Source organism: Solanum pennellii, chromosome 12 (assembly GCF_001406875.1).
Source record: "Solanum pennellii chromosome 12, SPENNV200".
In the NCBI taxonomy this organism is placed as follows: Eukaryota; Viridiplantae; Streptophyta; class Magnoliopsida; order Solanales; family Solanaceae; genus Solanum; species Solanum pennellii.
In genome coordinates, this window is record NC_028648.1 from 449573 (window position 1) to 471147 (window position 21575).

The window sequence follows — 21575 nt, forward strand, 5'->3', positions numbered from 1 at the left end:
TATATATATATATATATTACCAAACAAATATGCAACCTAGTATTAGAACAAACTAAATATTTAGAAGTTGAAACTTTGATTCTTCTATTTTGATTAAAATGTATAATTGATTAACAAAATGAGTTGTTTGAAATATATTTTGCATCTAATGATATAATTGAGACCTTCTTTTTAATTATCGAAATCATTCTACTCTATTATACAAGTATATATTAGTCAAAGTTGAGCAAATTATGATTTCCAATTTACAGTAGTAGAATACCGAAATTGAAATTTAATATACCGAATTAAATTAATATAATATTTAAAAAAATCGAATACCAAAATTACAATAGCAAAACTTTTAAATATCATATTGTACCATACCGTACCGTACCGTACCATAGATTCCATTTAAAACCTAACCTTTAAACATTTCGAAATGTGAATTTTAAATATAAATTAATATAAATCAAATTAACTTGAAGCATGATCTTTGTAATGAATATTATTGTTAAAAAAATGAGCTGTTGGATTGGAAATAGATCTTATTAATTAAAATCTGCATTTTATTATTTCATGCCGTACAAATCTATAGCTAAGTCGATGTACCTTATGCCTAATCCTCTAAAAACAATATAATCTTCGCTTTTCCCTTAATTATAAATCTCGATTTGAACTTTAGATATGAAAATAATTTATAGTAGTAAGCGTTAACTATACCGTAAATGAAATTTTAGCTATCTGACACAAATTCAAATTAATCAAACTTTAATACGGATATTAAAAATCAAATATTCTTTTGTATTAAATTATTTATGGTGTGGTTTTACATGTTTCTTAAAAACACATTAACTATGAGAGATTAACTATTTTATCTTTATTTATGTATTAATTAAAAAATTATTAAATATATATTTTATTTATGAGTCTTAACTAAAGTGTTTGTAACTTTTTAAGAACAATTACTACTAAAGTAAAATTATTTTTTTATCGTTAATTTAACACAATTATTTTTAAAAATCATAATAAATAATTTAAGACATATAAAGTATCAATATAAAAATTCTCAGTTGTTATATTATCTTATTAATTCGATTTTAGTCAACTCCTAGAAAAAGACAAATGAGGCATATACCCTATCGTTGGGAGATGCTGCAATACAAAATTAGGTAGGAATATTTTGATGAATTATTTGGGTCATTAATTAACTTTAACCCATACCTTGATGTGAGATTTTATTAGAAAATATTTTCTCGATTTTCGATATAGTGATGGCACCTGTTATTAAAATTTATCTGAATTCGATATTTCTTTATTTAATAAATAAATATAACACACATAAAATATACATTTTCAAATTTTCTATATTGATATCTTTTTTGAAAGAGTTGAAATCTTGATTATTATTTTTAATCTTGTAAAAATTTGATTATTATTTTCTTTTTCACTATACAGAATACGATGTAAAATAAATATAAATATAAAATTTATTATATAAAATAAAATTTTTGAACTATACTTAACTACAATAACTATCATAAATCTTTTATGAAAAAATGATACTATAAATTATTCTATTTTAAATTACGTTCCTTTCAAATAATTATATCTCGTAATTTTAAAAATAGCTCTTGACTTTATATGGAAAACCAATCGATGATATTCAATATACTTTAACTAGAAATCCAAATTTACCCTTTAGAAAGGTACTTTTATAATTATTTTCATTATAATGTCACTCTTGTTTACTTTTTGCTTGTCACAACATTTTCCAAAATTTTGTCTATCTATCAAAAGCTAATGTCAACTCTCTTTTTCTTAGTAAAATATAATACTTAACAAAATCATATGTATAAGTCGTCAGCCTTCACTTATTACAATATTTTAATTTTAAATACCAAGAATGAGAGGGGCGTTGAAATATATATGCAATCATTTCATTTAAAAATTTGAATTACTAGAAAGATTGTACTTTTATATTCTCTCGGTCTATAATTGTTTATCAGGATAAGATTATGCACTTTTCTAAAAAAAATATAGAATATAATTTAACTAATATAACTTTAGTATAGCAAGAATATCAAAAGTTTACGTAACTTTTCAGTTGAACAAAATGGAGTATTTATTAAGGACATAATTGGAAAAAAATTTATTAATTATTTCTTGATTGTTTAAATTGACAATTGATCTTGAAAATTTATTTCTAGTATACCTTCCAAATATTTATGGATCAGAGGGAGTATTAATTTATTTTGATCGCAAAACGTGGCGTCACATATGAACCTAAATCCTAATTCTTTGTTATAGACCAAAAGAAATTAATAATAAGTTAACTTTGAACTAATATCATAGTAAAATGTGTGATCATTTCATTTTAAAATTTAAATTACATTGTTCAAAAAATAAAATATTATTTATTTAATTATGTTTCATCATAAAGGAGAGAGGAAAAAATTGACTTCATTGATACCATGATTTAGCAACCTTAATTTCTTGAAGAATTCAGTTGTTAGACTTTTTTTTTTTAAAAAAAAAACGCAATAATGCAAGTCCGTTATATATTTAAAAATACATCAAATGATTAAGGAAGATACTCCATCCGCCGCTATTTTTATTTGTAAAATATTTTCTTAACTTAGGATTTTTTTTATTTGTCATTTTTTTATAAGCAAGAAACTATCATGTTTTTTTTAAAATTATATTCTTAATTTATTGTCATTTAGTTAATATCTTTGAAAAATATACTCTCTTCGTTTCAAAATAATTGAACTATTAAGACGTTATTTATATTTTAAAATTCAAAATAACATAATTATTCAATCTTCAAGACAAACTCTTAGAATTTTTTCTCATTGTTTTCTCTTCATTTAAATTCGCTGTATGATTCAAGAAACTATAATTACTCTTGAATTTTTTTTTAGACTAATTAGACGATAATTAATAAGCGCAAAAATGAAAAGTAAAGTCTAACTTATGTCTTAATATTTTTTAAAAAAAATTGTGAAACACCTCAACAAATCAATTATTTTAAAATGGAGTGAGTAGTAAGTTAATATATATGGAATCTTATCATTTAATAAGATAAAATAATAAACTGACTATATTAATAATTATTTTCTTAAATTATGTGTCAAATTAAAATTTGACAAGTAAATAGAGACGATAAGAATAGGCGTAAAGAAAGGAAAGTATCGAAAAATATGTAATTATAAATCCAATAATTAAAATAAATTACGAGTCTAATAATAAATTCAAAATTCATAAATAAATTCAAAATTTCACTAATATTTTATTTAATTTTTAATAATAATTAGTGTGTGTGTTTGGTTTGGGGGGGGGGGTGTTGACATACGTACAGGGTACAACTTAGTACACATGATCTAAGGTTCTTAATTCCTTGAATAATTCGAAGTTCAGAATTATTAGGAAAAAACAAATACAATAATGCTACTCCATTATACACGAATCGAGGCCGTTTGGTTAGAGGAATTAAATAAGAGGGTATTTGAATTGACTTAAAAGTTGATTAAATTAATTTTTAATTTTGGAAGTATTCGGTAAATATAAAAATAAGTCAAAAATGACTTAAAATAAGTTGGAAAGTGTATGATAAGGTGAGACCTAATTTTGAAAAAAAACCAATATTAAAAATAAGCAAAAGTTTTGGCTATAATCATCCCTTAACTATAACTCAAGTTTAATGTACATCCTTGTGTTATATAAGAAAACAAAAAACATCATTGCATTATCCAGAAAGTTGAAAGATTCATCTTTTTATTTACTTTTAAGAAATTCACACCACCAACAAAAAAAAATGTGTCAGCTCGAATGAATATATGTACACATGGTCAAGTTGAGAGATTTTTCTTATTTTCAGAAATTGATGGTTTATATCATATTCATACAAAATATATTTAAAATTCTAAATATTCTTTGTAAATAGCATGGCTAAATAACTCCAACTTCAAAAATTTCAAGTAAAGTAGTTTTTTTCATAACCAAATGCCAACGTAATTTCACTAAATTTCAGGCATTTCTATACATTGTATAAAATGTGAATTGCATTGTGTATACTAAACATTTTATTAAAGAAAATATCTAAATAGTTGGGCGCAGTATTTTTAAATTTATTTTTTTGACATAATTTATCTAAATATCTGAACCTACTATATAAATATCTCAAAACTTACGTATTGATATAAGTTAATCTACTTGATGATACAAAAACATATAAACTAACAACATACAAAATTTAAATTTTAAGAGTAAAAGATTTATTTCCTATCCATATCCTTACTCCTTTTAGGTAACTTTGATCTTCTCGTTGTGGTTAATACATGACCAAATTAAAAAAAAAAATTATTGGTTAGATCAGTTTCATAACAAAAGTAGACTTGAAGGATGATTCTTGTTATTTTTTTGAATAATATAAGGATATTTTTTGCTCACTTAGATAATATAAAGATGTACATTAAACTTGAGTTATAGTTGAGGGATAATTTTAACTAAAAACTCGATTATAAGTACACTCATATAACAAACATAAGGAACTATTAATGCTCATGTGAAAATTTAAGAATGAACATAGTATTGAAATTCTTTAACTTTAAGTTACTCTATTTCTTTAACTTTAATTTCTATTCCGTTAAACTAAGACATTTAAATTAGGATGAACCTGAGTACCAAAATTCATTGTATTAACCCCATGTGCCTATGGAAGGTAGTGACTAGGGAAGGGTAGTTGCCATGCGCGTATGTACCGTGTACCACATATTATAAACAAATATATAAATTAGAAAGATCTAAGACACCTTATCGAGGGCTTTGATTGTGATAACAAACAATATAATACTCAATTATGATGAGGAATATAATTAAAAACAAGATTAGTCATTTTAAGGATGTGTTTGGTATAATGGGTCAATATTTATGCAGAAAATAAATGGATCTCTTACTTGTTTTTTATCGTTAGATAAGTAAGCAAATTATGTTGTCTTATTTATTTTTTTGTGTGTTAAATTTAGGGAAACATTATGAAAAAATAGGAATTATCATTGAACAAGAATATAAATGGATTTCTTACTTATTTTTTAGCGTCAAAACTTTTGTTAGCTATGCAAACAACTTAGCTACTGATGAACGATAAAGTTCGTAACTAATTTTAATTTATTTTGTATGAAAACACTATATGGAATGGGAGTTGGTGTTATCAAGTATATGTATGAATAATCAATATCTAAACGCGATAGTAGATCTTAAAAATCTATTACTTCATTATGAATTTATCTTGAATCGAGCTCTTTTAGGTGAATTTTATTCCAGATTTCCTAAGGAAGCAACCTATTTTTTTTTTGAAATCTTGGATCGAGATCTTTTAGCTCAAATTTATCCCAGATTTCCTAAGGGAGCAACTCATTTTTTTTCTCCTTGAAATTAGTCAAAATGTATGGGGGTGAGATAGGATTAAGATGAGAAAATCAAGGTGTAATGTCATTATGAAACTTATTTTCATTACTTTTATCATTTATTTTTACATTAAGAAACTTATCGAAAATTCAGATATTAAAAAATTAAATAATGTAATAATTGTTGCATATCAAACACATCCTTAAGGTTGTAATAATTGATGCAAGTACAAAATATTATAATAGGAGGGAGTAAACAAAGAATAAGTCAATTAGGGTGATGAGAGTTTTGAGGGCTTATATAAGGACAAGTGTGTGTGGACTTAAAAACCAAAACAAGAAGTACTAAAACTAACCAATATGGGGAGCACAAAAAGTGAAGAGGAAGTTAATGTAGGGCAGCAACAACTCAAAGATAGGAAAGTATCATGGGCAAAGCTAGGTCGTGTTGATTCACTCAACATGGAAGCTGGAAAAGTTTCTTCCACTCAAGCAAGACATGGCTCTAAGGTATATGGATTTATCGTTTCAATTTATGTGACACTATTTTGATATTAGTCTGATTTTCAAGAAAATGATATATGTTTATGTAATTGAAAACTTAACTTAACGCTTTTCATTATATTCTTAATGAGAAGTTTGTTTTTGTTACTCTACAAATATTACGATATGTTATAAGGTCATGAGTTTCAAGAGTTTCGTATCCATACAAATGTTATGATTTGTTTACGTTTGAAATTGGAACTAAGGGAGTTCACACTAAGAGTGTTAGAGGTAGATTCAGAATTTTAAGTTGACGATAGGTTCGATCTTTTAGATAGTAAACTGATTGTACTTTTAAAATTACGGGATTAGATCTAATATTTGTTACTAAAGAATTTTGAGGGTTATGTTTTACCTAAAATCTATACTCCACTTCAAAAATATTTGTGTTCAGATGAATCTGATACTGAAATATTGAATCTACCCTGCTAACTATTTTTCTATATTATCTATATAATTAAATCTATTACAACTTCTTCTTTTTTTCGTATTATTCATTTTGAAACACTTTTTTTACTTTTCGAGAAATAAAGTACATGAATTTTGATCAATATTTTAAAATATATGATTTTTTATTATGTTGATATAAGAAAGAATTACAATTTGTAGTAATATTATTTTTCGTATAGTTTCTAATACCTAAATATTTTTGAAATACTGAATTAATATGATCTAACTCAATTTCAAAAATTAATCAAACTAATACTTAAAAAGCATAATATGACAACTAATCAAAAGTCGCCGCTGATTATGTAAAAACCGCTACATAAAGTCGTCACAAAAAGCTCTAATTTCTTTGTTGTAGTGGTAATTGTGTTGTTGACTTAAATCTTGATGATTATTGCAGGGTGATTGGAAGACAATATTGAGTTTAGCATTTCAATCAGTGGGAGTTATCTATGGAGACATAGGGACTTCTCCTCTCTATGTTTTTGCAAGTACTTTTACTGATGAAATTAAACACAAGGATGACATTCTAGGTGTATTGTCCCTCATCATTTATACCATAATGCTTGTACCTATGACTAAGTATGTCTTCATTGTCTTATGGGCCAACGACAATGGCGATGGTAAGTTACATAAACGTTTGACTGAACATGAAGTTTATTAACGTTTGATTGTCAGGATCTTCTTATTTCTATTGATGGTCGAAAGTCAAACTTTGATGAGACACCTTGATTATTATTTTTCAAATATAAGAAAAAGATCCAAATATATCCTCCAATGTTACGATTTAGAACGGATATATCTCTTGCTGATTCATAGCTATGTCATTACACAAATGATGTAAATATTACCCCTTTTTGGCCTATAAAATTGAAAAAATCATTCTTAAATTTTATTGTTTTTTGTTTTTATTAAAATCTAAGTCAGATAAGACATTTGACTTCTTTTAAATTTCAGAGATATATTTGATCTTTCTCACACATGATATTGAACTCAATATATTTTAGAAGCACATATTTACATGCAAATTTATATTGTATATCGAAAATACTGAATTCAAATGAACTCGATACGTCATTTGTTTTGCATGTAGGGGGAGCATTTGCATTGTATTCCTTATTGTGTAGATATGCAAAAGTGAGTCTTATCCCAAATCAACAGCCAGAGGACAGAGAACTTTCACACTATAGTTTGGACTTACCATCCAATCATATTAAAAGAGCTCAAAGGATCAGACAGGGTTTGGAGAAGAGCAAGTTTGCCAAAATATTTCTTGTCTTTCTTGCCATTCTTGGAACATCTATGGTCATTGGTGATGGAGTTCTCACACCTTGTATTTCAGGTAACCAATTAAATATTATACATAATGTTAAAACGTATATCACTGCAACAAAAATAACTTTTAGCAGCAATATTAACAAAGAGTGTTAAAACCTTTATCAATATTAGTTAGTTGCCGTTGGATTCTAATATCGATATACGCTTTTAAAACATTTACATAAAGTGCTGATTGCCTCTTAAAAACATATTAAGCGATAATTAAATTATTGCCGCTAAAGATCATTTTTGGTGTAGTGTATACCTACCTATATATATATATAATATGATTGATTATACATGTTTTACTTAATTTGGTGTTTTCTCATGATGCAGTGCTCTCTGCCGTAAGTGGAATAAAGCCCCTAGGCCAAGGTGATAATCTATTACACTTTTTTGAATTTCGTGTTCAGTCAGATTGTGTCACGTAAATTGAAACATGCGGACTATCACTCTCCCTCTTTCCTTTTTTTTTTTTTTTGTTTTATCAATAAATTGTTAAAGGCGTGATTAAGTTAAGTGATTAAAAGAATGTTATGTCTAACAACTTCAAATGGTCAGACACTTCAACATATGGTATCAGAGCAGATAACAGGTCGAGTCTACAAGTTACACATGTTTGGATTCATGAAAAAAATATCGGGCTCACAAGTGAGGAGTGTGTTGAAAACATCATTACGTAAATAAAAGTGTATATCGATGATGAGATGGCTACACGCTTGCACGTGAGGCAGGGTGTTAAGAATGTGACTAAATAAACTAAATTTTGTGCTCTTGATGAGATAGTTACACTCTTCGACATGAATAACTAATGCATAAATCGATATTTTTTTGCAGACGCTATTATGGGTATTTCCATAGCAATATTGGTGATCCTTTTCAGTCTTCAACGTATGGGTACAGACAAGGTTGGATATACATTTGCTCCAGCCATATGTATTTGGTTTCTTTTCATAAGTGGCATTGGTCTCTACAACTTGTTCAAGTATGATGTGACCGTCTTACGCGCCTTTAATCCAATGTACATCATTCATTACTTCAAAAGAAACGGTAAAAAAGGATGGATTTCTCTTGGCGGAGTTTTCCTTTGCATCACAGGTTCAGATTTAACTTATATACACTGACAGTATGAATAATATCTATATTTTCATGTCATCATGTGTTGAAAGACTATTTTACTTGCTCTACAGGATCTGAAGCTATGTTTGCTGATTTAGGTCACTTCAGTGTGCGTTCTATTCAAGTAAGTCTCGTTCATTAGAGTTGACTGTCTATATCACATCCCTCGGGGTGCAGTCTTTCCCCTAACCCTGTGTGAACTCGGGATGACATGTCGTGTATATGTTATGCAGATAAGCTTCAGTTGTCTCGTATTTCCAGCTTTACTCTCAGCTTACAGTGGCCAAGCTGCTTATCTCACAAAATTCCCTGAAAATGTGGCTAACACTTTCTATGACTGTATTCCAGGCAAGTCTTACCGATCAATTCAATATTATATTGTGTTAAACAAGACTTCTGAAAAAGTACGTAATGGTAAAGTCTGCGTACATCTTACCCTCCCTAGACTCCACTAGTGGAACTACACTGAGTATGTTATTGACTTATTTGTTGTTGTTTCATTACTCTTTTGACGTCTATAGCATAAGAAGTGATGGATCGATTCATCATAATCTAATTTTGTTTGTGTTGTTGTACTACAGGTCCACTTTACTGGCCAACATTTGTAGTGGCTGTTGCTGCAGCAATTATTGCAAGTCAAGCGATGATTTCTGGAACTTTTTCAATTGTTGCTCAAGCACAAAACGTAGGTTGTTTTCCAAGGGTGAAGGTAATTCACACATCAACCAAACATGACGGTCAAGTATACATCCCGGAACTCAATTACTTCCTCATGATTGCTTGTGTTTTAGTTACTCTTAGCTTCAAAACAACCGAAAAACTGGGACATGCTTATGGTATTGCTGTCGTTAGTGCTGAAATCATAACGACACATATGGTAACATTAGTTATGCTTGTTATATGGAAGACGAAAATATGGTGGATTACATTATTCTACGCGGTGTACCTTAGTATTGAATCTACATATTTCTCTGCTCAGCTTACTAAATTCACTCAAGGTGGTTATCTACCCATGGCATTCTCAGTTGTGCTTGTGATCATTATGGGAACTTGGTATTATGTTCAAAAACTACGATACGAATTCGAGCTCAGCAACAAGGTTTCGACTGAGTACATTAGTGATTTGGCTAATAATCCAGACATCAAAAGAGTACCAGGTATAGGATTACTATACTCTGAATTAGTACAGGGGATTCCACCTATTTTCCCTCATTTTGTCTCCAATATTCCCTCTGTTCACTCTGTTATCGTTCTCGTGTCAATCAAATCAATACCTATAAGTAAAGTAGCACTACAAGAACGTTTCTTGTTCCGTCATGTTGAACCTAGAGATTACAAGGTATTCAGATGTGTAGTCAGATTAGGCTACAAGGATCAACTTGGTGACACAATGGATTTTGAAAACCAATTAGTTGAACAACTAAACAAATTCATACGACACGAACATTACATTTTTGAAGCACATGAACAAGTGGTGAATAGAGAGAAAACATCCAGGGTTCACATAGAGGAAGAGATGGAACAACAACAACAACAAGTGGATTCTACAACATCACCATCAACACGTTCCATTCAATCTAATCGTTCATCGAGTAGAATACAAGTGTTGCATCCAAATGCTTCAGGACAAGAAGAGACACAATTTGTCGAAAAAGCTAAGGATCAAGGAGTGTTCTATCTATTGGCAGAAGCAGAGGTGATTGCTAAACAAGATTCGTCGTTCGTGAAGAAAGGTATTATCAATTATGGTTATAGTTTCTTGCGCAAGAATTTCAGGCAAGGGGAGAAAGTTATGGCAATTCCTCAGACAAGGCTTCTAAGGGTTGGCATGACTTATGAGCTATAACAAACAGGCTGATTTCTGTATTTTGTGAATGTTTTACCTTTTTCTATGCTTTAATAAAGTGTGCAATCTAATTTAAGCTCGAGTGATTCATGTAAATGTACTCTTTCAAACTTTTTTGGAAATGTGTTATTAAATCGACCTTACATGTATTATTTTCTCTATCTAATATAAATGATCAAAAGTGTACATCTCTAACTGTGTTGCGCATCGTGGCGGATTTAGGATTTTAAGTTTGTGGGTGTTTTAAAAGTAGCGAAATAAAAAATATAACTTTTGGTGGCGATTAAAGTTGACAGTGATACTCTCTTTTAGCGACGTCAATTTTAACTTTTGGTAGCGAATAAAGTTGACAGTAACACTCTCTCTTAGTGACGACTTTTTTAACTTTTGGTGGCGATTAAAGTTGACACTAATACTCTCTTTTGGTGATGACAGTTTAAGCTTTTGATGGCCACTAAAGTTGACACTAATACACTCTTTTGGTCACGACATATATATATTCCGAGCAGAGGTCAATGGTTACTCGAGCATCCGACAGACTTCATATGGGTCCGCCCATGGTTGCACATGCACGTGTACCACATGCACAATGTTATCTTTATTCTTAACACTCTTCCTCAAATTGGTGCATACAAAGGCTTTGGACATCAAGTGTTGAGCCTTTTGTTAGCATATCTGCTAATTGGTCCTTAGAATGATCACAATTCACAATTAAGGTTTTCACCGTTCCCAATTGAATCTTCTTCTTATAAAGTGACAATTTATCTCGAGATGTTTTATCCTTTCACGATATTTTGAATTAACGATTTTTGTTGTCTCTTGTGTACATCAATAGGCAATGCAATTTCAGCACCAAGATGGTTGAAAATGTCTCATTATAGTCTTAATTCTTTCGTTTTGATTATAGTCATCGCCCTACAACAAATAGAGAATTTTAAAACAATAATTACAAATGAGTACTTATAACCAACACTTTATATAAAAACTGCTAAGATTTTAACGACTCTATATGAAATTGCATTAACTCAATTAAATATCGTTAAATATCTCTTTTTTTATGGTATTGACAACTAACCTTTTGCCTTTAACCTCTTTGTTGTTCAATCAGTCCAATGAGGAAACTTCTGCATATATTGTCTTATCGACCTTATTTGATTATTATCCTTTATTAGATGTTTTAAATTTGAATTTCAATTTGCTAGCTCTTTACTCCGAATTTCGGACTTCTTGACACTAATTAATTCGGATAAATTACATTAAATTTTGAAGAGAAAAAAGCCTCCTTAGAAAAAGAAAAATAAAGGAATTTTTTTTCTCAAGGAAAATTATCCACCAAATAAGACATTCTATACGTTATTTAAAACAAAATTCAAATCAATTTCACATATTATTACCTAAGACATTATTATCAATCTTTTATAATACATATATAGAAGAAACATTAACCTCATACCTTATTCCATAGTGAAAAATTACCTTAAATGATTTTTTTAATAAATAAACACTTTATTTTATTTTAACAATAAAAAAAATCCTCCATCTAAAATGAAAACTTTTCTATTCTTTTTCCTTTTTCAGAAAACTTAATTAGGATAAATATCTCCAAGGATAAGAAAAATAGAAAGAGTATTCCTTTTTATCTTAATTAGGATTAGTTTCCTTATTATGAATTCAATTAGTTTGGATTTAAGTGTAAATTTGTAACGACATTGTTGTATAAATTATTGATCTTTTGTTTGGTCTTCTTTTTCTTTGGGTAATAAAAATGTAATTATTGTGATATATTATTAGAAGTAAAATTTTCAACTATAAGAAAAGAACAAAACGTATATATAGAATGCTAAATCAAGCCAAACATTCTTATTACAATAAATTATTTAGACGTAGATTAACAATCATTCCTTGTCCTAATACTAAAATTAAGTTGTTTAAAATTAAATGTAAGTTAAAATGGTTTAGTTAGCCACTGCGTATTAACCGGTTTTAGATTTTGAAGTTTGACTTATTGATTATTGGTTTGTATGTATGCTAAATTATTATAGAATCGTAACATATGGCTTATCGTTTATCAGTTATTGATCGTTGCCAGTTTAACGGCCGTTAAGATTTAACACAAAAAAAAAAATCATTGAATATCACTTAGAAACAAGGTGACAAACCAAATGAACTATGCACATGAGTTCACATATCACATCTTGCTCAAAAGCAAATACTGATACATTGTAGAATAATCAAGAATTTGAGACAATGAGAAATAAAAATATGAAACGAAATCTAAGTGAAGGACTTAATATATCAAAATGAATTATTTGTTCTTTAGCTGAAAACATTGAGCATTAAATATCAATTTGAAACATTTTTTGTGTTTCCATTAGACTTTTAATTTTTTCATATGAATTTATTCAATTTTAACCAGAAAAATGAGGGTAAAAATATATTAATAAAAAAATTAACAGAATAAATAATAAATAATAAATGTCAAAGAGAGTTATCACATCATTTTTCAAATGCCTAGCTTGAATATATCCCTCTAGATTCCAATCCTTGTATTTTTAAATAAAATAAAAAGTAAAAAAGAATACTATAAGGAAAACAAATAATTTAAGGAAATAAATATAATGACATTAATTATGAAATTAAAAAAAGAAGGAAAAAACTTATAAGAAATTATAGCATTAATGATGAAAGATAAAATATAAAAAATTAAAAAAAAAATCAATAAAATTCTAAACCATTTCGAATTTATATTCCAAACTTTTTATATAAATAACTTATTAAGTAAACCAAGTAATTGTGGCTAGTCAACTTCTTAGGGTGTAAGTTTTGAGGACCTATATATATAAAGAGCAAAAGCAAAACCAAAAAAAAAAAAAAGAATAGGCAGCCTTTGTGATAAAATTTTAAAAAATGGCAACTTTAGATAGTGAAAATAAGCTTAAAGGTCGTAAAGTGTCATGGACAAAGTTGCATCGTGTTGATTCCCTCAACGTGGAGGCTGGAAAAGTTTCTTTGACTCCATCGGGACACGTATCAAAGGTATAAATTTAAATTATTCATACGTAATTAAATTTTTTATGATGTTGATGTAAGTGATGAAATCAAAAATTTAACGTGAAAATTCGAAAAAACTTATACAAGATTTCATCCATCTATGATGACTTAAAAGTGATTTTGAACCATCTTTACCACTTCATTAGAAATGATTTTGTTTTACAACAATATTTGTTTTTTTTTTATTTCCAATTAATGGATTCATCTTCTATGAGGGGTGTGTTTGGTAGGTAGATTTGTAAAAATGATTATGACGTTTGAAATCAAAATTTTAATGAGATCTTATACGATATTTTTCGATTTAAAATGTAAAATGATTTTTAGTCGTCTTTACCACTTTAATAGAAATGATTCTTTAACAACATTTGTTTGTTTCTACTCAAATTACCAATGAAGGGATTCATTTGAATTTCTTCCACGAGGGGGTATGTTTGATAGATAGGTTTGTCAAAATATTTATGATGTTCAAAATCAAAATTTTAACGAGGGAATTCAAAAGAACATATACAAGATTTCATCGATCTATGACCTAACATGATTTTTAACTGTCTTTACCACTTCGATAGAATCATATATAGCAATGATTTATTTTACAACATTTGTTTATTTCTACACAATTTTTTTTTTTTACTATGCAGGGTGATTGGAAGACATTACTGAGTTTAGCATTTCAATCAGTAGGAGTTATCTATGGAGACATAGGGACTTCCCCTCTCTATGTTTTTTCAAGTACTTTTACTGATGAAATTAAACACAAGGATGACATTCTTGGTGTATTGTCCCTCATTATATATACCATAACCTTCATACCTATGACTAAGTATGTCTTCACTGTCTTATGGGCCAATGATAATGGCAATGGTAAGTTATACATGTCCTCATTACTATCTGTTTATTCGGGTTCTCATCTGATATCTGTAGATTCGTATTGCGTAACAAGACCTTTTTTAAGAATATTCTTGATCATTTGGAGAATTGAATAATTTTGTTATTACGTACCTATAATTTGTTAGAACTCTTTTAAATATTTAGAATTATTAGTCTTGTCTTGTGTGATACATGCATACTTTCCACATGTACCTTATATTAATGTATACAAAATTTTATGGAAATCACATAATTAATAGAAAATAATTATGAAGTTTTTTGAAATGTTGATCTTGTTTAGTGCTTTGTTTAATAGTGGAAGAAATCTCAAATGTCTAATGATTAATAAAAAGAAATAATGAATTTTAAAAAAAAATATTGTTGCAATCACAATTTTGTTCAACATTGAATACATATGAAAGATATAAAAGTCTTATCAATTTCACATTGTGATGATACTATTTAGATTAATTAGTGTATATCAATTTTATAAATTAAAATAAATGATATTTTTAGAAATTTGCTATAAATTCTATCTTTGTTTCAATATTTCGTAAGATTGTGTTCATTGAACCTAATATACATATTTATAATTTGTTTCATTCTTTTTATATTCTCAAATCTAAATTGGTTAAAGATATGATTTGACCATTTCTACACTGTTTGTTAGGAATATTAAATGTGTGTGAATCTATTTATTATCTTGCTTTAAAAAACTTAATTATCTCTTTTTCCTTTTTTCCTTTTATATGCAACAGACAATTTATAATTTTTTTACCATATTATCTCCCTCATTTTCCTTTTTATATCTAACGACAATATTAGCTGTTTCCTGTATTATATTTCCCTTTTTTAATATCCAACTACAATTTTGGTGTTTTCCCTAAAAAAGAAATTTTATTTAAAAATACAATTTTAATGTGAAAATGATTTTCCTTAAAATGAGTAAAATGAATTCCCGTAGAAAAAATAAATTTCGTAAGTTGTCTCCACCCCCACCCCACCGTAGTCCACATGTCTAATATTTTCTAGATTAAAAACAATTGTTTGTAAGATTTTATTATATTTTATTTTTCTTATAAAAACATTACAAAATAAATAAGAAATTTAGTTATTTTTCTTCGTACCAAACAGACCCTACTTATGCAAAACTATGAACAATACTTCTTGCTTAGTTTTGAGATATGTAAATACAATTTCCAATACTAGGTCGATATATATTATAAATATCATCGCATAAAATAAAATATGATGAAAATCTTATTTTACCTAGTTTAATTATTTATTATTTTTGCAGGAGGATCATTTGCATTATATTCCTTAATATGTAGATATGCAAAAGTGAGTCTGATCCCAAATCATGAGCCAGAAGATAGAGAACTTTCACACTATGATTTGGACATTCCATCAAATCCATTTAAAAGAGCTCAAAAAATCAGACATAAATTGGAGAACAGTATTTTTGCAAAAATTGGTCTAGTCTTTTTAGCCATTCTTGGAACATCTATGGTCATTGGTGATGGAGTTCTCACCCCTTGCATCTCAGGTTCGGTATAAAGAATTTTTACACTATTACAATCGTCAATAAATAAATATAATTAACATACATAAGGACGCAAAAATAAGTGGTCTTATCAAACATCTAGGATAATAACTTCATGAGGCTTGCTATATAACATGAAAAATACGATAGACAATTTGCTATAACAAAGTTAAATTAAATCGATAATGCAAAATATAGAGTAATAATTACTTCATTGTATTTTTTTTTTTTTTTTGCAATACAGTTCTCTCTTCTGTAAGTGGGATTAAGCCTCTAGGCCAAGGTAATAAATTTATGTTAATGAATTCATCTTCTTCATTTTTTTCCTCTCTTATAACTAACTTTAACCAAAAATATGATTCTTTCAGAGTCGATTATGTATATCTCCATCGCGATTTTGGTAGCTCTCTTCTGTTTTCAACGTTTTGGTACGGATAAAGTTGGATATACATTTGCCCCAGCTATAAGTGTTTGGTTTTTATTTATAAGTGGCATTGGTCTATACAATTTGTTCAAGTATGATATAGGCGTTTTACGCGCTTTTAATCCCATGTACATTTTCCATTACTTCAAAAGAAATGGTAAAAATGGATGGCTTTCTCTTGGCGGAGTTTTCCTTTGTATTACAGGTAACAATTTTCATAATTCTATATGTAATATCAAAATTGGTGAATAATGTTTACTCACAACACATTTGGGATTTATACAGGTTCTGAAGCTATGTTTGCTGATTTGGGTCATTTTAGTGTGCGATCCATTCAAGTAAGCCTCCTTTCATTTTCTTCTTTAATAAGCCTTACGCGATATAAATTGATTAATTGATGTGTAATATATTGCAGATAAGCTTTAGTTGCCTCGTATTTCCATCAATCCTCTCTGCTTACATTGGACAAGCTGCTTATCTAACGAAAAACCCTGGTGATGTTGGAAATGCTTTCTATGCTTCAGTTCCAGGCAAGTTTCGTTTGTGCATATATTTATTGATTCGTTCATTTCAGCAATTATTTTGCGTATAGTCCCACCAGTAGAGTCTGGTATCATAACACCATCAATAATTGGTTTTGTTGGTGTTTTTTTACAGTTGCACTTTACTGGCCAACATTTGTAGTAGCTGTTGTTGCTGCAATTATTGCTAGTCAAGCGATGATATCTGGAGATTTTTCGATTGTAGCTCAGGCACACAGTCAAGGTTGTTTTCCAAGGGTGAAAGTCGTTCACACATCTGAGAAACACGAGGGTCAAGTATACATCCCGGAACTCAATTACTTCCTCATGATTGCTTGTGTTTTAGTTACACTTGGCTTCAAAACAACTGAAAAATTGGGACATGCTTATGGTATTGCTGTGGTTAGTGCTGAACTCATAACAACACATATGGTAACATTAGTTATGCTTGTTATTTGGAAAATCAGCATATGGCGTATCGCCCTGTTCTACTGTCTATTTAACGATAGAATCAACATATCTGTCAGCACAACTCACAAAATTCGTGGATGGTGGTTATCTGCCCATGACTTTCGCGATTGTGTTTGTGATCATCATGGGGATTTGGCATTATGTTCAAAAACAAAGATATCATTTCGAGCTCAATAACAAGGTCTCGAGTGACTACATAAGGGACTTGGCTTGTAATCCACACATCCAAAGAATACCAGGAATTGGACTATTATACTCTGAATTAGTACAGGGGAGAAGCAGAAGTATTATAGTCCAATTCCTGGTATTCTTTTGATGTCTGGATCACAAGCCAAGTCCCTTATGTAATCACTCGAGACCTTGTTATTGAGCTCGAAATGATATCTTTGTTTTTGAACATAATGCCAAATCCCCATGATGATCACAAACACAATCGCGAAAGTCATGGGTAGATAACCACCAGACAGGGTGACAAAATGATGGCTATTCCCAAGACAAGGCTACTAAGAGTTGGCATGACTTATGAAGTATAATTCTAACTTATCAGACTAAAATTTCACTGCTACAAGTTTTTTCTTCTAATTCTGTATGAACTTTTTTATTTACTGAATCAACAACTACTATTATCTGAAATTCAATCAACTTACATGTATTGAATAACACATTTACCGGAGTCGTGGGCATAATGCTCGAAACAAAAACCAGGATTTTGAGTTTACAGGTTCTGAATACTTGAAAACACAACTTATTGGGTTAGCTTTCAATTCGCCTATTCATTCCAACTAGAAAAAGTAAATTGAGAATCACGAGAACCTTTCTAAAGTATTTAATGCTTTTACTACCTTTCATTCCATTATTCTGATAGAATTACTTACCCTTTCGAATGACAAAAACAACAAAATCATATAATTTTTTTGCTTTAATTTTTTTTTAATTTGCATTATAACTAGTACAACACTAAAAAATTTTAATTCTTAATATTTGATATATTTACAAATTATCTTTCTTTCTAGTTATTCGAATATAACAATAAACAGCAGCAAAAATAGCAGTAACAAGTCCACCAATAATGACCTCTCCTCCAGCAATAGACTTATCAGCAGAATGATGATGCCTTATTTTCAAAATATTAGTGCCCTCCGGGGCCGACGCTTCGGCCCAGAGGGTGCTTCAACAATTTCATTTTCTCCTTCTTCAAACAATTCTTCAATTCTACCTTTCGATAATGGTGGATTTGCAATGCTACTCTCTGCTATTCTTCTAATCGTAAGCTTTCGTGGGAATGGCGGAGATTTCTCCGCCATTCCTTGGAAAATCAGGAGTGAAATGAAAACAGAGCAAAAGAACATAAATTTTGATATTATTTTGTCCATTATGACGAGTGAAAAGTAAAAAAATTTAAAGATTTTGAATTGTTGTGAAAGTGTTTGATGAAATAACTAAAAGTATATATAGGGAAATTATGAACATGTTGAGGAAGTGGGATCTATGTGGGGTGCTTTTCACTGAAAATGAAACCTTAATGACCAAGTAGCTGTTGAAGTGGAAAGTTACTCTTTATCTGTTTTAATTTATGTGATATAATTTTGACTCGACACAGATGTAAAGGAAATATTTCCGCAGATTAAACGAGTTAAATAACCATTCATTTAGTGAAAGCAGAATAAACAAGTTAAATAACGACATTGCACGCGATGTTCTTTTTTACTCTTCAACGTATCTCATCTTCACTCAAATCTCATAGCATTTCCATCCCGCTTCCTCCATTTCTCCTTCTCCTACCCCTTCTTGATTTTTTTAAAAAAGGAAAAATCTACTAACCCGATGTAAATTCTAAGTCCATAAATTTTTAAGACATAATAATAAGTATTTTTTTAACTTGACCTAAACTGACATTTATGTCTTCTAATTTTGAGTGTGCATAACTATACACTTAAATTTTTGTAAAATTAAATAAATAGATACATTCATTAACGTCCTACGTGACAATTTTATATCATATAATAAACCTTAATTGCATTATGTCAAGTAGAACATATGTGTCTACATGTTCGATTTTGTACAAATCTATCTTCTACATATCATAAGTTAAAGAGTATAGATGGTAACTAAAATCTAATTAATAGACATAGTTACATCAATTTTAAATTATGAATATGCTTCCGTCCGTGGCCATGGGCGGAGCCAGCCTTCTGTGATGAACTCCTTCAACGGAAAATAGAACTATTTATACACGGTTAAAACTAGTATATACATACATACATATATATATATATATAATTACTTTTAATCGTGTATAAATAGTCAGATTTTAAACTTTCTTATTAAAAATTTTAGCTCCGTTATCGTGGCTCCATATTACCTAAGATTGTGATGGAGCAACCACTTCTAGAAGTAAAGTAACCTCCTATCAACTAGCAGCTGGCTGAAACCATAACTAGAATACAACTGGAGAAAAATTAGCCTATTGATACCATCTACTTCATTATTCAAGTATCTTTGACTGTATGGCTATAATTTAGAATAGTTAGGTCCATGTTTCTTAAAAACATGAAAGGTCACCTCATATTTTTGGATTTAATACAAAGCCTCTAAAATTTAAGCCCACATCTATAAACTGATGGTCTAAGATTTTTGTTGAGTAATTATTGTATTTTTCTATTTGTTCGGTTTGATTTGGAGTATGAGCATCAAAATAAAAAGATTTGATGTAAATTTATAGAATCTTCATTTTAAAATAACATAAAATTTACATATTACTTTGTGTAACAATACTTAACAATAAAAAACATTTAGAAAATATTCAAAAAAAATCTTATACTATCCAAAAAAGTAATTAGGATAAATAAATTAAAACAAAAGAAATACATAAAAGCAGGATGCACATTATGACTCATGTGCATGTGATAGAAATTGATTTTGAGCCGTCTAGGGCTGTTTCAAAGTGAAGTCGAAATTGATAATCTAAATAAAAATAAATTGAGTAATAAATAATTAGTTAAGCAATTTTAATAATAATTTTTAATTTTTTTATTATCGAATTTAGCGATAATCCCCAAAAAAGTTAGAAAAGCAACAGTAAAATGTACTGCCACCGAATATTATCAGACTGAATTTATTTTGTAGCCAAAAGTCTTAAAGATTACTACCCTCTTTCACACTTGCATGTTGTATGGTTTAATCCTCGTTGGAAAAGGTGAAATTAAAATTTAAAATTTAAAATTATTATTGAATTTATAGTTATCATAATTATTAAATTTGTAATCATATATTTATATTGTTTAATAATTTTATTTATAGAAGAATTTAATAAAAATTATTGTCTCATATCTGTTCTTACAATTAATACTCTCCCTCCGCTCTTGATCGTGAACTAACTTTTGAGTTACGTGAAAATTAAATTAAACTAGATCAAAAATGACATTTTGTAGGCACTCAATAAAATTTACCTTTTTTTTTTACTGTTATTGATGACTTTTGCCACACCATTTTTCTTAGCTGGTTTAGACTTGAGAGTAAAAAATTCTTGGTTCCCCACTAAAAGGAATCCTAGATATAATAAGATAAAAGAAAAGGTGGAACAAAAGGCCAAAACGAAACTAGGGACCCGTTTTACCATAGGTTTTCGAAGTAATATTTTCTGCAAAAATTTGATAAATAGTGTTTGTTCATATAATTTATCGTTATTGTTGGGAATTAAACACACAACACACACAAATAATCTAGAGAAAAGAGAAACAGAACACAAACGGGACACACAAGAATTTAACGTGGTTCGGTTTCCCTACTCCACGACTGTAACAGGAGGATTTTATTTCACTTGTGCTACTCTAGAATTACAAATACAAGGATCATATTTATAGGAAAGCCAAATGGTTAACCTAGGGTTTCAGTAATGGGTCGGGCCGGCTCACAAGCCTCCACAAAGCCCAACAATCTCCCACTTGGAGGCTTGAAGAATTTCAACTGCCATCCACTTAGAACACTTGTATGTCTAGTAATCTTTTTCAACTCTCTCCTGCTACAGCGGCCTTCTCAT

General features: G+C 29.1%; 2 protein-coding genes across 2 annotated transcripts; both read left to right on the top strand.

The window, feature by feature from the left end:
- The first annotated feature begins 5709 nt into the window (after positions 1-5709).
- Positions 5710-10854, top strand: LOC107005863 (potassium transporter 5-like). Its single transcript, XM_015204516.2, has 8 exons — positions 5710-5897; positions 6778-7000; positions 7471-7719; positions 8031-8069; positions 8532-8792; positions 8885-8937; positions 9047-9161; positions 9395-10854. Exons 1-8 carry the CDS (start codon positions 5748-5750, stop codon positions 10657-10659), a joined length of 2355 nt encoding a protein of 784 aa, XP_015060002.1. The 5' UTR covers positions 5710-5747; the 3' UTR covers positions 10660-10854.
- A 2712-nt stretch (positions 10855-13566) lies between these two features.
- On the top strand, positions 13567-17852 carry LOC107005908 (potassium transporter 5-like). Its single transcript, XM_015204555.1, is given in 9 exon segments — positions 13567-13695; positions 14349-14571; positions 15875-16123; positions 16365-16403; positions 16489-16749; positions 16830-16882; positions 16960-17074; positions 17202-17556; positions 17558-17852. Coding segments are annotated over 9 exon segments (1719 nt in total).
- The last annotated feature ends 3723 nt before the right edge of the window (positions 17853-21575 follow it).

Bases quoted from the DNA above. Each gene is read 5' to 3' on its own strand.
- LOC107005863 (XM_015204516.2), top strand. From the start codon at position 5,748: ATGGGGAGCACAAAAAGTGAAGAGGAAGTTAATGTAGGGCAGCAACAA. The intron at 8,793-8,884 runs GTTCAGATTTAA...CTTGCTCTACAG, and splicing joins AGTTTTCCTTTGCATCACAG to GATCTGAAGCTATGTTTGCT. The intron at 8,938-9,046 runs GTAAGTCTCGTT...TATGTTATGCAG, and splicing joins TCAGTGTGCGTTCTATTCAA to ATAAGCTTCAGTTGTCTCGT.